The sequence below is a fragment of the Brugia malayi genome, assembly GCF_000002995.4.
Source record: "Brugia malayi strain FR3 genome assembly, contig: Bm_v4_Chr3_scaffold_001, whole genome shotgun sequence".
NCBI classification, from domain to species: Eukaryota; Metazoa; Nematoda; class Chromadorea; order Rhabditida; family Onchocercidae; genus Brugia; species Brugia malayi.
The window spans coordinates 8401835-8416967 of NW_025062477.1; the positions used below are offsets into that span (position 1 = coordinate 8401835).

Genomic DNA, 15133 nt, shown 5'->3' on the forward strand with positions numbered 1-15133 from the left:
GTTCAAAGTTTTCTTTTTTTTTTTAAGGACAAGTTCATTATCAATAAATTACATTTCTACACTGTCAGCATTGTCCCAACAACCTCTCTTATTCATAAGAAAATAAGATGTTTAATTTCAGACCGTTCACTAAATGCCCATTTACATGATGGACATTTGTAACTGTCCATTGGTCATGAAACATTTGTTTTACTAACAACAATAAATTTTTCATCCAAAACCAATTTGAAACTCGGAAAAAATTAACAAATTACTTTTTTGTTTAACAAAAAGACACTTATCAAAACTTGTTTGAATTCGAAATTAGAGTACGAGTTCCGTCTCTATTCACTTCCAGAAACATCAAATAAATATTCACTTGGATGAAAACAATGAGAAGTTACTCAATTGAATTACTTAAAGATAGGAAGCAGAAATCGCTCTCGCGATCGCTATAGCGTTATCTTTATTCTATTGCCCGCATTTCAGCAAATATCCGGAATAATTGATTCCCGTACCAACATGAATGCAACATATCAAGAAAGTTTCCATGTATGTCCTCCCATTCACACATAAACAAATTTGTTGCTTTTTGTGTTCGCAGGGTGTTAAATTTCAAACCACTTTGTAGCACGGATAACCATTTATGTTTTTCTTTCCACTTTATCCAGCCTCCAGCCCTTTGTCATTTAACATTTGTTAAGTAACGTTTGCTTCATATACTATCTGTACAGAAACATTATCTCTTAGCTTACTCCTAAAATATCCATTTTACTCTTCTTTTTTTGACAAATTCCTATACGATATTTATTCACTTGACTATTTAAAAAAATGCTTGAGACTTTTCCGATTCTGTTCTTAACTGTTTAATAATGATGAAAAATTTATACCGCCATAATTTCTGCTTAGAAATTTCTGCAATGCTAAAATGACAGCACTTTTGAGCTAAGTTTCCATTTGATTTGTACTGAAAATTTCACTCTTTCATACTGATGAAGTTAGAAACAATTTACTGTTTCATTTTTTGACGTTAATATTTTGTAACCTGTTGCTTATTGATTATTAAAGCAATGTTGATTTGAAAAACGCTAGTGGAATTCGTTTCATTTTAAGGGTTCCATTTTAATTTCATATTTACAGGGTTTTCTGCTTAAATAATTTCTAGCAATCTAGAAGTGAGAAGTTTGGAAAGGAAGAAGAAAAGGATGCGACATGAAATTTTGATTCACTTGTTGGTCTGTCTTTTTTCAGGTAACTTATTCTCCCAACCAAATTTGCAATTTTTGAATGTCAAAAATTCAACTGTTGCCTTCAATTTGTTACATTTTTTCCTCCTAAGATATTGTAGCAACGCAATTTTAGTGTTGCTTGCAGAAATTTTTGAGCCAAAGACAAATTTCTTCCACATTGCAGCTACTACTCTGAATGCTGAACTCGAAAATAGTACAGTGGAAGAGGAATTATTGTCGTCAACGCTATTATCATTGCGACCTATACAGCTAAAATCTAAGTCAGAATTAGAAACCACTTTACTACCACTTGAGCCAAGCTTTTCTATCCAGAACTTAGCGGAAACTATTGCACCTCGAGAAAGAGGATTTCTTTTTCCCGAGATTAAGAGAGCTCGAGAGCTAGGCGCTTCAAAAACTGCAATTTATGAGCGAGAACCTTCATCATCACCATCGCCATTTATTAGTGAAATCGATTTCGTTGCAACTATTGAGGCGCAATCTGATCATATTAACTACGAAAATGCAACGCAAGAAGAGTAAGTTCAGAATTTTCAACTATAAAGCTTTTCAAATTATTAAAATCATAAAAAATTTCAAACCACAGAAAGGGAAAAAGAAAAAATTATGAGCTTTTAGTCATATTCTCCAAGCTGTAAAGATTTATCTACAGCTCGGAAAATTCTTCAATAAATTTTTTCCTCCCTTTTCAAATATCCGAATACTTCGGTCTATTCTTTTATCAAATAACTTTCTTTTATGATATCAAAAGGTTCTTCCTGCATTTGTCCCAATCAATAGTTCGTTCAACATTTGGTCAGCATGTCATGTAATTCCAAGTCTTCCAGCACTGCTTCCCCTTCCTTGGTCTAATCCTCATATTAGCCTTACCGCTCTTAGGTACGACTGAGTAGTAGAAAAATTGTTTCTTTTCATTTTGTCATCAGACCGATGAACTTGGCACATTCCAAAGTCCGAGATTACCTGAGAAATACTTTAGTAAATAAACCGTGCAAAAATTACGAAATGAGAACTTGCCCATGCGTTTAACATTAAAAATTAATGACAGGATAGACGTGACAAACTTTTCTCAGTCGGCTTTATACCGTAAGTTCCATATCTGTGATAAAATAATCTAACAATTGCCTGTAACTTATTCCTCGTTTTAAAATTCTACTTTTTGTAATAAGAACCTCAATAGTTATTGAAGTGAGATCATAAATTATAAGGTAAATAAGTTGTAAATAATAATTATTCTATTATGCAACATTAAAAGACGATAAAAGCAGAAAATATCTTCATAGTTTTCCGAAATGAAACGTATTGGGAACTTACAATTTTTCATATATTTTTAAAAGTTTTAAATATCCCTTACATTACTAGATTTTATTTACCATATTACTGCATGTAATTGCTTGATATAAGCTTGCTTGAGTTTTTCAGAATTTACGAAATAAGAGTCTATAGGTCTCTTTAAAATTCTAAAATTCTTGAAAAATATCATTTATAGCTTCCTTCAATGAAGCTGTGAATTTTTTCTCAATTATTAAATTTGTTTTTCAAAATTTTTTTTCTTGAATTCCCACTAAACGATCATTTAAGTGTTTAATTGAAAATATCAGAACACAGAAAGTAAGAAGTTAAAAAAATTTGAAAATATCTGTCATTTTTTGTCTCGCTTATGTTAACTGATATTTTTATAGGAAAAAAAATAATTATAAAGCGAAGGAAACATCACTTTTGGGCTTTACTGAAATATCAGAAGTAAGTTTGTCAGTAATTAATGAAACTGCTGTTATCACTGAAATGCCAGGATACATCAAAAAAGAAGAGGACACATTGCCTCCAGAGGTATTAATTGCGAGTTTAAGATTTTAATATCTTTTTTTTTGTCGAAATGTTTAAAATTTTTAATGATAGTGGTAATTATTGTTTTTTATCGAAATTACTGCTGTTCACTCCCCAAATATTGGTTTTAAATTTCAAATTCATAATTATGCTTTTTTTTCAGTGCATTCAGTATAAAAAGTTTTGAAAAATGAAATCCAAGTGGCTCTTGTTTTATTAAAAAATTTCTGGATTTATTAGAATAATGAAATTAAGAAAAATTAAATTTTGAATTGTTATTTTCATCGAAGTCTTATTTTTTGGTAAAAAGAAAAATCTATTATCGGAACGCTATCAGTAATGAGTCAATTCATAAAGCAACTTTTGAAAAAGTCCATCTCAATTTTTTAACTTGTCAGCAAAAGAAGTAAATAGCAGGAAGGTGTTGTTCTTAATTTAGAATTTCTTGAATTTTTTGAAATTCTTCTTTTCTTCTTTTTGTTAAAAGTACGAAGCATATGACTATAATATGCAAGACTGCACGATATAATTTTTACACTTTTTTGTTATCCTTAATGAGATGCAGTAAAAAAGAATGAAAGCTAGTGTCAACTATTTGTTTTCCAGTGTCATCCAACGCTTCTCTTAGTGTCACACACTTGGATGGCAAAAAAAGGACTGTGAAATGGCTTGAGAAATTAACTTTGACGCATTTCTTTTGTTAAAAAATTTTTGAATTCATTGAAACAATTCATTGTTTCGAATAAATTAGAAAATTTCAACCATTAACATTACATATTTCATGCATGCAAGACTGCACGATATAATCATTTCTCTGAAGCTACTATTGCGATATTCATTCGTTTGCATTGAATATCCGATAAAGAAAAGACAAATGAATGACAACTGATTAATACTAAGGTTATCTTGCGAGAGCAAGTTCGGTAACTTATTCGAAAAGAAAAAGCGAAATCAGTGGCATTTCTCGAACACCGAAAATGCTTCACTTCTTTTCTTTTAATAAACAAAATTGTTTATCATGGGACCAAAATTTTTCTTTACTCCATATTTTAACTTTTTAATATTCTCACTGCAATTTTTCTAGGTCAGAGCAGCAGATCCGTTTGCAACAGCAAGTACTGGAGAATCAGCAATTTCAGTACCATCAACTTCACAGTTAAATATTCGTCATATGATTCAGAATAATTCCAGTTCAAAGATAAATATGCAAGCTGGCCCCACTTTTCTGAGTAATTCTGGTGATATATCAAGTGAAGCAGTGGAAATGAAGCAGACAAGTGTGCTTGATAAGATTGTTGATATTAATGCTGTGATGAGGACATTTAGTGCACCTTCATCGTCATTAAAACCTGAGCAAGGAATGGTTGCTACAAAAACAACAGATGAAACTACAATGGAGTCAGAAACAAAAGTCAACATACCTGAGGAAGACGAAGACAACAAAAGCAGCGCTTCTTATACAATGGCTACTTTTGGAAGTTTGTTATTGAAATTGCTATATTTAATCACAATCCCCTTCATGTGACTTGTAATAACTGAGGAAGCCAAAGTTTAGCGCAGTACGAAAGTGATAGTTCCAGTCTCTGAAATTAAATTTGAAAAGCAGGGAATTTGGAAATTTATTTCTTTCAAAAAGTAGCTAAAATTCAGTCTATTTAAGTTCTGTCATTTATTCAAGTTTGAAAATTTGTTTCTTTATGAAAGCTAGTCATTTCAGCATTAATTCTGGAAACAGCGTCAAACATCTTGCACACTACCACGGCTGTCCTTACGCCAGTAGAGCAGTCTGCAGGTAAACCTTGTTCCTCTACAATATCTTATCATTTCTTTCATGATAACATAAAATATTGATTGATAATAATGTCTTTTTCAGTCTATTTGTCTTAAAACTTGAAAAATAAGACTACCTTTTTTATGACTATCTTATTTTACCTAAAAATCAGAAGTTTTAAAATTGAATCCTCCGAAGAATTCCAGTATTGCATTCGATCGCAACAAATACATTTAGTGCAGGAACTAATGAGCAGTCAACAACGATCAGACAAATTATGGCGGATGAAAATACCTTTGTTAACATGTTGCGGGAGTCTGAAAAACACCTCACTTCTCCAGGTGTCACAATTTTTTCCAGTATTTTGCAAGAATTGATTAGCAAATTACAGTATGAACATTTCTAAATTTTTATTTATTTCAGTAACTGAATCACCATCAATAACTGTATCAGAAGTATTCACTCACTCATCTCTCTTCCAACCTTCAGCTGATGCATTTCTAACAGAATCAGTCGCAACACCATCTGTTGGAATAAAACAACAATCGGAAATACGAAAAGAGGTGATTATTTGATTTGATAATTTTTAAAAATAATTTTTTTTTGAGATAAAAATGTTAACACCGGAGTAGAAAATATAAACTGAATAGCATTCTTTCCATTCTTTAAATACTCCTATAAAATTATATTAATATTAATGTTCAAGACTTAATGAAAATGAAAAACTTGCCAAAATGTTTATTTTAAGTTGCCTCCAACAACAACAAATAAGTTCAATACGGCCAGCAGCCGAGAAGAACAAGGTGATGAACATGAGCATGGACATGATGATGAGAGTCTATTTGTTGGAGATAAAACATTATTCAGCCAAGATGGCGTCATGAAACCAAATTTCAGTGACAAGTATTCAGTTACTGGATCCATCACTGCAGCTCAAGCAAGTTGATTCCAGAACCACTTTCTTGTTTAGTTGGCTAAAATGAATGGAATGAATGAAACATTAATAAATATATCTAAATTATGAACATGTAACAAGTGGTCGGACTGGACAAGGTGAATTAAAGGCTGAGATCATAAACTTTTTTCAAGTGATCTATAACATTCCACTTGGTTAGATATATTGATATTGGACATTAATCCTGAATAAGTAGTGCAAATTGCATGAACAAATGGTAGAAAAATTAATAGCCTGAAAGTGAAAATTATTGCTGTGTCTAATCATTTTGCTAACATTCTTTCTCATTCAAAATTTATTCTTTCATAATTTATAATATTACTGGTGAATAACATTCTGAGGTACTTAAATTAAATGATATGCTTTTGAATGCTTCTTCTTTAATTTTTTTTTTGACTGAATGAGGAGAACTTTGGGAACATTTTGCTCACATTTTCTAATTAAACCAATCGTCATTGGTTGTCACATATTTGCAAAAATACCAATTTTTTTTTGCGGCTGAGCAACTGAACAAAATATGCACATATAAAATTTCTTTTGAACTTTTGGGTTTCTCGTAGTCTACTGGTTAATCACAATTATTTTTTGCGGTTTTGGTTTCTAAATGATCGAAGAAAATTTTTTTTAAAGATGTAACCCAAGTGGGAACTGAAAAAGTTTGCAAACTTTAAAACCAGCCGTCTGTAATTTAGGTAAGTGAAACTTCAAGGAATAGATATTCCACATTCTAATATATGTAATGTTTAAAGAGCAGAAATATATTCATAATTTTCAGACGCCCGAGGAGAACTTCGGCGTGCCTGGGTTTTCACGTGTGGAAGGATTAGGGCCAGAAGCTACGGAAGAAATCCATGAAGCGGTACTATTATTTGTTTGTGGCTTGAATAAGGATCATGACATTTAAGAAGTTTATCACATATAAAACTTCAGTTACTAATCGAAACTTCAACTACAAATATTTGCAGATATTGAGTTTTACAGTATCTCTTATTTCAATTGTAATTGGAAGTAGTTTGCAAGGGGAATAAGTAAAGTTGTTCTGAAATAGTCTTTCACAAATCTAACTTATCCGATTATAAGTTTATTTTGATCTTTAAGAAAGGAAACTTAATTCATCTAAATGTTCTTCGTTTTTTTTTTTTTCATTCATTTAGGTTTTGGATGCTGTGCTCCAGGTAATAATTCAAATGCAAGTTTAATGAGTGTAGAAGTTTCAGATAAAGGCGATGAAAATTGTCGCATGAACAAAATACAAATTGATTATTTGCTACATTTCAGGTAACCCTCCATCCATCAACTGTACAGTCACCTAACATTGAATCTAAGGTGTGCATTTTTCATCACTTCTTCTTATTGGTTATTGGAAGAAAATCAGATTTTTACGGTTAATTACAAAATTTATTTTTTAAACCGCCAACTGTCCTTTATCTTTGTTTTTGTTTGCTTCTGTCCAAATTTGAAAATGAATTCAATGAAAAGAAATTAAAATTTTTTCTTTTCTATAGAATCAAAGAAAAATAATGAAAAAACGTTAGCTGAGAGAATCAATTAACAATAAGCAATTATATAGAAGTTATATACGGTAGAAAATCTAACTTTTGTAAAGTATCTGTTGATAGACAAGTCAAAAAAGTTTTCAGTTAAATCAATGAAATGAAAACTGAATGAATTGTTGCAGGTACAAACAGATATATCAGTTGATTTAACTGAAAACTCTCATCAACTCAATGGACATCATAATGGTGAGTTTTTTCAAATTGCTACAATTTATTTAAAATTTAGAAGGCTTAAATTCTCTGACCACTCGGAGTATCAATCATTTAGATCAGTCAGAATCTTTTAAAACAGAAGCTAAGTATCTATTATCATAAGTGGAAACTAGATATCTACTATCATCCTAATTGTTACAATATCTATTTTTAATATAGAAGGCTTATGATAAATATTGAAACGAAGAGAATTTTTCCCTCTAGATTCCTCGAAACAAGATCACTTTCTGCGCTGCTTATTCAAACCATTCTTTATCATGATGCTTCAAAGAGTCACGGCAGACCTCGATAAACAGAACGATAATATGACGGAGTCTACTAAGTGTCACATGACTGAAGACATAAAGACACATACCAAAAGTCGTTTGCATACTTCAGAAACCTTCTTGCACTTTAACTTCCTTCCTTCTATGAACATGTTCTGCATCAGCCGTTATCACAGTTCGATTATGCTATTCATAAAAGCATGGGCTCTCTAGACTTACATTAGTCCAACAATTTATCTATCTAGGAAGTATTATTTTCTCGCACGCCACGACTAACAGACTAGCAGGGTATTCAAAGCATTAGGGGAATTCCATAAAAAGATATGAACAATAAGTATGTGAAGAAAATACGAGAACTGCTTGCTCTTTCGTACGAATCCGAATCATGAGTCATCTGCCATCATCAGCGTCGCTTCTGCACTCTCTTAAACATTCAGTTTGTTGACTCTGTGCTCAAGCGGGGGAGATACAGCTATGCTGGGCAAATCACCCTTCGGCTTGTAGTGAATCACAGAACAATGTTGTAAAAGCAAATTTAGAATTTCTTTCTTACTGCAAAGTAGCTTCCTTTCTTGATGGTTCAGATCGCTGACTTCTTGGTCCTCGATCCTGGTAGAATCTCGAATTTGTACTGGTTCCGTTCTGTGTACGTGTACTGTGGGAGTCTTCGTGAAACACTTTATTATTCAAACCTCAAACTTGGGTAATTAGTTTGAGGTTTGAATAATAAAGTTGGTCTTAGATTAACAGTAAACTTGGTCTTAGATTAACAGTAAATATTACACAACATTACAATAATGAATTGATAGATAACACAGAACAAGAAAGCTAGACACCTCGCAACCGAGTCATACCAAACAAGGAACTATAATCAGTGGCTTTGTAAGGAAAAAAATTGGGAGGGATTTTATGGGTGTTAAGATTACGAAATGGATTAAAATCATTTAAAACAATAGCCTTTGTTCATTAGGTTATAGCTTTGCCATTGTGGCGACAAATGTCACAAATAAGAGACACAAGAATTCGTTGAAGCAATCTTTTAGCCTAGGACACATCAGTGGTCCACTTTCGGGAGACATGGAGGTATACCATCCTCAGCCCTTCATTTCCTTGACGATGCAAGTAGGACCTGTCTCTTGGAACAAATAAACACGTTGATTTTAAAGATCTTGCGAACGCCACCCAATGTGACCTTGCAGCAGAGCATGGCTGTCCTATTGCATTGCTCTTTTCAGCCAGCAACAGTTTTCAAATGTGAGTGTCCCTTCATAAATCTTCATTCGTGAGGCGAAGCCGAGATTCAGCTAGACGCATTGTTATCGTAGCCTAATTGTTTTAATATTTGTTTTTAATATATTGAAAGCATTCGAAACTTTCAATTTTAAACTTTATCAATTAATTGTTATATTTTCACACTTCTTGCAATTTATATTTGAAATATTGAAATTTGAAATAGTAGACTAACAAACAGATAAGGGTGGATTAAGTTATGATGCTAATCGTAAAAAGCAGAAAGAATTCTACAGGTGAACGTACTTCTGCTGAGACCGCAAGGAATTTGTTTGAAGATAGTCGGGAGTTAAAGGATATCTCTGTGGTTGATGAGTCCTTTTATCACACAGGTTTTCTTTTTTTTAATTTTTTCTTAGTTTTTCATGTTAAAATTTTCTGACTTTATAGAAAAGTGAAAAGTATGTTAAATAACAGAATTTCGCACAATTTTTATTTTTAGCCATCTTCTGAAATAAATGGTTGATATTTTTTAGATATCGAAGAAGCAGCTACTACAATCAAATCCGTAAATGATGAACGACAATCAGGATCAAAACCAGTATCAGAACCTGAACCTGAGCCTGTGCTATTCCCAGAAAGAGAAATATTAGAAACATCGGAAAGAAACTTTGAGCAAATTGATTTTGAACCAAGAACTGGACCGGAATTTAATGCTTTACTTGAAGGTAATTGAAGAAAAGTTCACTCAATTCACAGTTTCAGATTATAAATTGAATGCTGGATACTTAAGTCTGTGAAGTATAAATTCACTATTTTAAATTTCTAATTTTTAAGGTTCCAAAGCAGGTGAAGATGATTTAAATGGTATATTGCACACGCATCATGCGCATGTCACTGATTCTCACAATGGTAGGTTTCAGTTTTTTTCAATTATTTGTTCCACTGATTTACGTTTTTCCGAACCAGTTAAATCTAATAGATTATCGATTGCATCCATCGCTTAACAGGTTTTGGAATATTATTTGTTAAGAAATGAAATTGATGCGAAGGGTCATAATATATTTTAGTATGCTTTATTATTTGTCATATAATCTAGAAACGTTTTCAATTCAATACCGATAAGACAAAACTCAATAGAAGAGTCTGTGAAAAAGAGATTACCTACTAATTAATATTATCATAAGCGCTTATGGCAAGGATATTTTTTTTTTCATACCATTGAAGTTTAGCTTTAATTGAAATTATTGGTATCAGAAATATGATTTTCTTCCACTATACAAATGCATCATTTTAGAACTGATTTAGAGAATATCGAACAGAATTTTTAAGGTATATAATTTAAACGAGAGGTTACTAAAGATAAGATGAAGTTGTTTTTTTTTTATCAGAAAGAAAGTTTTCTTATCACTGAAAAATTTTTCTTATAATCACGTCTTTTCCAATCGTTTTTTCACGTTTTTTTTTTTTTTTTTTTTTGAAAAAATTTCTTCATTTTCAGCTGAAGAAGAAAGAACATACAAAACATCGTTCTCATTTCGTATCACTAGCATCGATTATATTCCAGAATTCGGTGACCCAAATAGCGGGAAATACAAAAAGCTGCAAGACCAGCTTCTACCAGACGTAAATTTATGATGTATTACATCTCCAAATTGACAGAAACTGTCATGGAAAGATGAAGGCGTCATTAACCTACGTCCTTTTTAATTTAACATTTTCTCATAATGTTGAGTTCTAAATGTCTTCATGTAATATGGAATTCTTAATATATGGCGAATTGTGAATAGTCAAATGATTATCGAGAATGTTTAAAGTAGAGTTTTCATTTGATGGGAGAAGCATTTATACCTGTACACTGGCTATATCAGTGATAGCAGTAGTCTGGAAGTGTCAGCAGTTTTCAAATATGTCTTTAGAATTCCAGAAAAGTTTTGAGTATTTACTATCCCACTACAGTTAGAAGAAATATTTGGATCAATATTTGGACGTATATATGGTGGAATACATTTGGTGAGCTTTTTGAAAGGCAGTGTGGTAGTAGATGGTATTGTATTCACATCAACAAAGCCTAACGACATGGAACAATTGGCTACTGAATTCGAACAGCAAATTACTGCCAAAAATTTACAAATTGGTGGTAATGATGTGGATCCGCGATCGATTATACTTGATGGTGCTTTTTTTATTTTCCAAAAGAAATTTCGAAATTTCAAGAAATGAAATCTATAAATCGAGAGCTTTTGTTTCCAGTAACCTAGTAAGTGTATAGCGAAACTTAATTCAGCAAATAGAAATACTCGAGTAAGTGAACTATATTAGAACAATTGATTACTAACAATTATAGCCTTTAATTATCGATGTTACAAATAGCTAAAGACAGAATACTTTCAGGATTTGTATCAAAGAATTACATTGAGAGAACACATGAAGGTTACACATCAGACAATACATCGTCATATATTGTTGGCGGTGGTATAGCTGTCGGTGTATTAGCTGTACTATTAGTAGCATTTACTGTCATCGCTGTAAGTTTCTTTTTTCCTTGAAACTTTGAAATGATTATTTTCTTGGTAGTTTTAACTTGCTAATTTTATTTTCGGTCTTCCTTTCTTCAAATTTTTCTTTCCTTCACGAAGAAATTGTAATTCACCCTGATATAATTAATTCTTTTGCATTGTTAATTGCTTTAATAAAGCTTTCGCTACTTATCTTCATTTATCATGAATATGAGGAACTGGAAGAATGACACTTTCTTCTCTCTTCCCCCTTCTTTGATCTTTTTAATGTTGTTCATAAAGCTTCTCAAACTTTTCTCTAAATCGCAGATACTCTATTCTAATTTCTTCAAATAACTCTTCCTAGTAGGAAATCTTTCTTCATATGAATAGATTTATTACATATTTCAGGGTCATAAAATGGACTATCCTTTCTAAGGACAAAATGTCCGCATTGTTTGTACTACAGTGAAAAGCTAGCTAAATTTAGTATTCATTTTATTAATTAATTACTAATTGATGAACAAATGCTCAGTGTTTTAAGACATAGTTATTAACTTTTAGATATTTATGAAAATGTTAGGAAAAAGAAGGTGCTCATTACTAATGAATCACTTTTTGTGTTCTTATTGTTTTTGTTTCATATTGCTGCACGACAGTTTCGTCAGTTTTCTGTTTGTATTTTAACTAAAATTGTTACTTAAAGAGTTCGAACTTAGCATTACATTGCTGAGATTTAATCAAAGAATTTATCTTGAAATTGATGAAACGATCGTTGCAGACGAATAATAGGCGAACGAATGGTACATTGAAATTGAAAGAAGAAAATATAGCAATGGCTGATGGCAATAAGTCAGTGTGGCAGAATGGTACTTCACCAGTGAATCTGTGAGTTTTAACAGAATTTTGCGGGCTTAGATGAGTTTGTATTGATCTGGGAAGGATCATTAGTAAATATGAGCGAGGCTGGAAGAATCGTATATTTTTGTCCAAATGTATGGGCACGTATTATTCAACGCAACTTTTTCTACAGTTCACATATATCCTCCTACAATTTATGACTTAAAAATTTCTTTTTTGGATTGGTGACGACTGGGTAGTATTAAAGCATGTGAATTTGCCTATAACTGCCAAAAAATTCATCCATAGTCTAATGGATAGATGTGTTACATGAGAATGCGTGATAGCTGATCAGATCAGTTGCTCTGGCAATAAACGGCAGCTACCAAAGCTAATGATAGAAAATTGGATAACATATTTGTTGGGTAAACTTGCAGGATGGGTTACGGGAATAGTCGTATGATACAAGGAGGAGCACCAACCAATATACAACCGCCGATGGTAATGGTCGGTTCACAAATGACTGCCGTAAACAATCATGCAGTTACTCGTGCTATTCAGTCTCATCCCTAGGCAATTATTAGCACTTTTTTACATATAATGCTTTCTCAATCATTTTCAAATTTGAAATTTTTTTTAATTGGAAAAATTCAAAAATTTTTCTAATTTCTGAATTACTTTTCGTCATTTTTAACTTTGCGCTTATCGTCATTTGATTTTCTTTTGTTATTAATTCATTTTACTGCATGCTGTCACGAATAGAACAAATTGCAGGTCTTGCTGAGTGAACTTTCCTCAAAGCCCTTTAAATTTTGATATTTTAAAAGTAATGATTTAGTTTAAATCCAGTATACAATTTTCGTAGAAACCGATTCAGCTTTAATTCATTTCGATGATAGGAGCGTTGATCTCTCTGTTAAACATCAAGGAACCAAATTTATTTTATACATTGTTATCATAGATTTGTTTTTTACTGTCCTTCAAATTAAATCAAGTTTTTCCTGGGTGAGAGAGAAGTTTTGGTTTGGATATTCAGATCTTCCCCAGACTTTTGTACTTTTCAGGTGACGGAAATCCAATCATGCTTACTTTTCATAGTAAGCATGGTTAATTTTGATCCCCTGATTAATTAGGTCCGAAATCAAACATTTAAAATCTGGAGGGAAAGAGAATTAAATCCATCTGAAGGAATCAGTAATAATTATACAGATCTCCCGGAATTTCTTCATGTGCATAATCCCCTTCAATGATATTTGAAATAGTCCGCCAATTGCAAGCAACTTCATACTACTAGCTAATTTCATATGCTTACACATTCTGTATTACAATTTTCCCAATAATAGCTCTTTTTTTCACTGTAAATTTTCAATTCCCATGGCTTCCCAATACTTAATAACTGAAGGCCTAATGCTTCCAACATCACAGTTAGTTACCCTTCACTTCCTTTTTTCCTTCCTCTACTGCTGCAAAGCACTGCTTCAGTATTAGTGGAAAATAACACTCGAATTTTGGCGACTGAGTGCCTGATTTTACCTTTCAAAATAAGGACTGATTTTCTCCACTATTATTTGCACACACAACCCTTGAATTTATATGATTCTCAGGAATAGACTTGGATAGTGTCATATTCTTAAGTGATGCTATTTACAGTAAATGGAGTTTGCCGATAAATAATTGTTAGTAAATGCACGAAGTAATAATAATTTTTTAAAACAATTTTTATCAGTGAAAAGCCTGGTTCATTTTACTAGCGAAAGAAATCGCGGGGAAAGTACAGAAACAGTTGTGATGCATAGTAGCAACGGGAATTTGTAATTCAGAAATATGTGGGATTTTGGACCTTTAAATCAAGAAATACTTAGAAACTCATAACTATTCTGACCTTCATTTCATATAATCAGAATTCCTTCAAAATAAACAAAAATCTGTCAGATATTTGATTGTAATCGAAAGGTTGTTTGTGAAAGAAAAAGTTACAATTGACTTTTAACATATTGCATTATATGCTAAATCATGCATGACCTAAAATTTATGTAGGACGGAGTTTTTATGAATCTCGAGATATTTCCGAAATTGCTTTACTTTGTATGACTCTTCGTCTCAACTCACTTTTTTGTACAAGGAGGCTTTTTCACACAAGAATTTGTGCACTCGTTTCTTTCATTTCATTACATTGCAGTGATAAATCATAAATGAGTGAACAATCAATCAGCTATGAAAGTGCTGGACATTTTCCTGCACTGGCTATCATTTTTTTTATCTATCAAACTTTTTTCTACAAAAATCCTGCCTCCACATTAGTCATACTATACAGTGTTTACTTGTTGCATGAATTATGTATTCATTGTGGTTAAGGAAAGTCTAAGAAAGTGGAGGAGGACAATGATACTCTGTAGCTTCAAGAGGAAGTGGAATTTGACACAAGTGTCATTTCACTGATTTCAGGAATTATGTCCTTAATTTCTTGAGCATCTGGTTAGATATTACTCTTCAATTTTAATGTAAATGTAAATCATATGTTGACTTGAACATCAGGATATGATTAGAATGTAATTTTAACAGAATTTACCGAGGCTTCATCATAAAGAAATAATTAGTTCCCAATGTTTGTCGCTGAAATATGGATTGCTTTAAACGATTTCAAAATTAAATGCGGATTGGCGCATACAATCATAAGATTCCATATGACTATTCAGAATTTATGCAGATTTTGTCTGTAGCGCTTCAAAGATATATAAAATAATATTA

The 15133-nt window shown here is 32.0% G+C and overlaps 1 protein-coding gene across 1 annotated transcript; it reads left to right on the forward strand.

Annotated features, from left to right (window-relative positions):
* Positions 1-1184: 1184 nt before the first annotated feature.
* Positions 1185-12958, forward strand: Bm12897 (Uncharacterized protein; the record flags this gene model as incomplete). Its single annotated transcript, XM_001901228.2, has 19 exons — positions 1185-1230; positions 1393-1747; positions 2912-3059; positions 4141-4534; positions 4774-4848; positions 5034-5168; positions 5251-5390; positions 5576-5764; positions 6558-6641; positions 7061-7108; positions 7461-7524; positions 9344-9439; positions 9584-9775; positions 9885-9959; positions 10549-10673; positions 11007-11223; positions 11442-11575; positions 12327-12433; positions 12823-12958. 19 exons carry the CDS (start codon positions 1185-1187, stop codon positions 12956-12958), a joined length of 2760 nt encoding a protein of 919 aa, XP_001901263.2.
* Positions 12959-15133: the final 2175 nt, after the last annotated feature.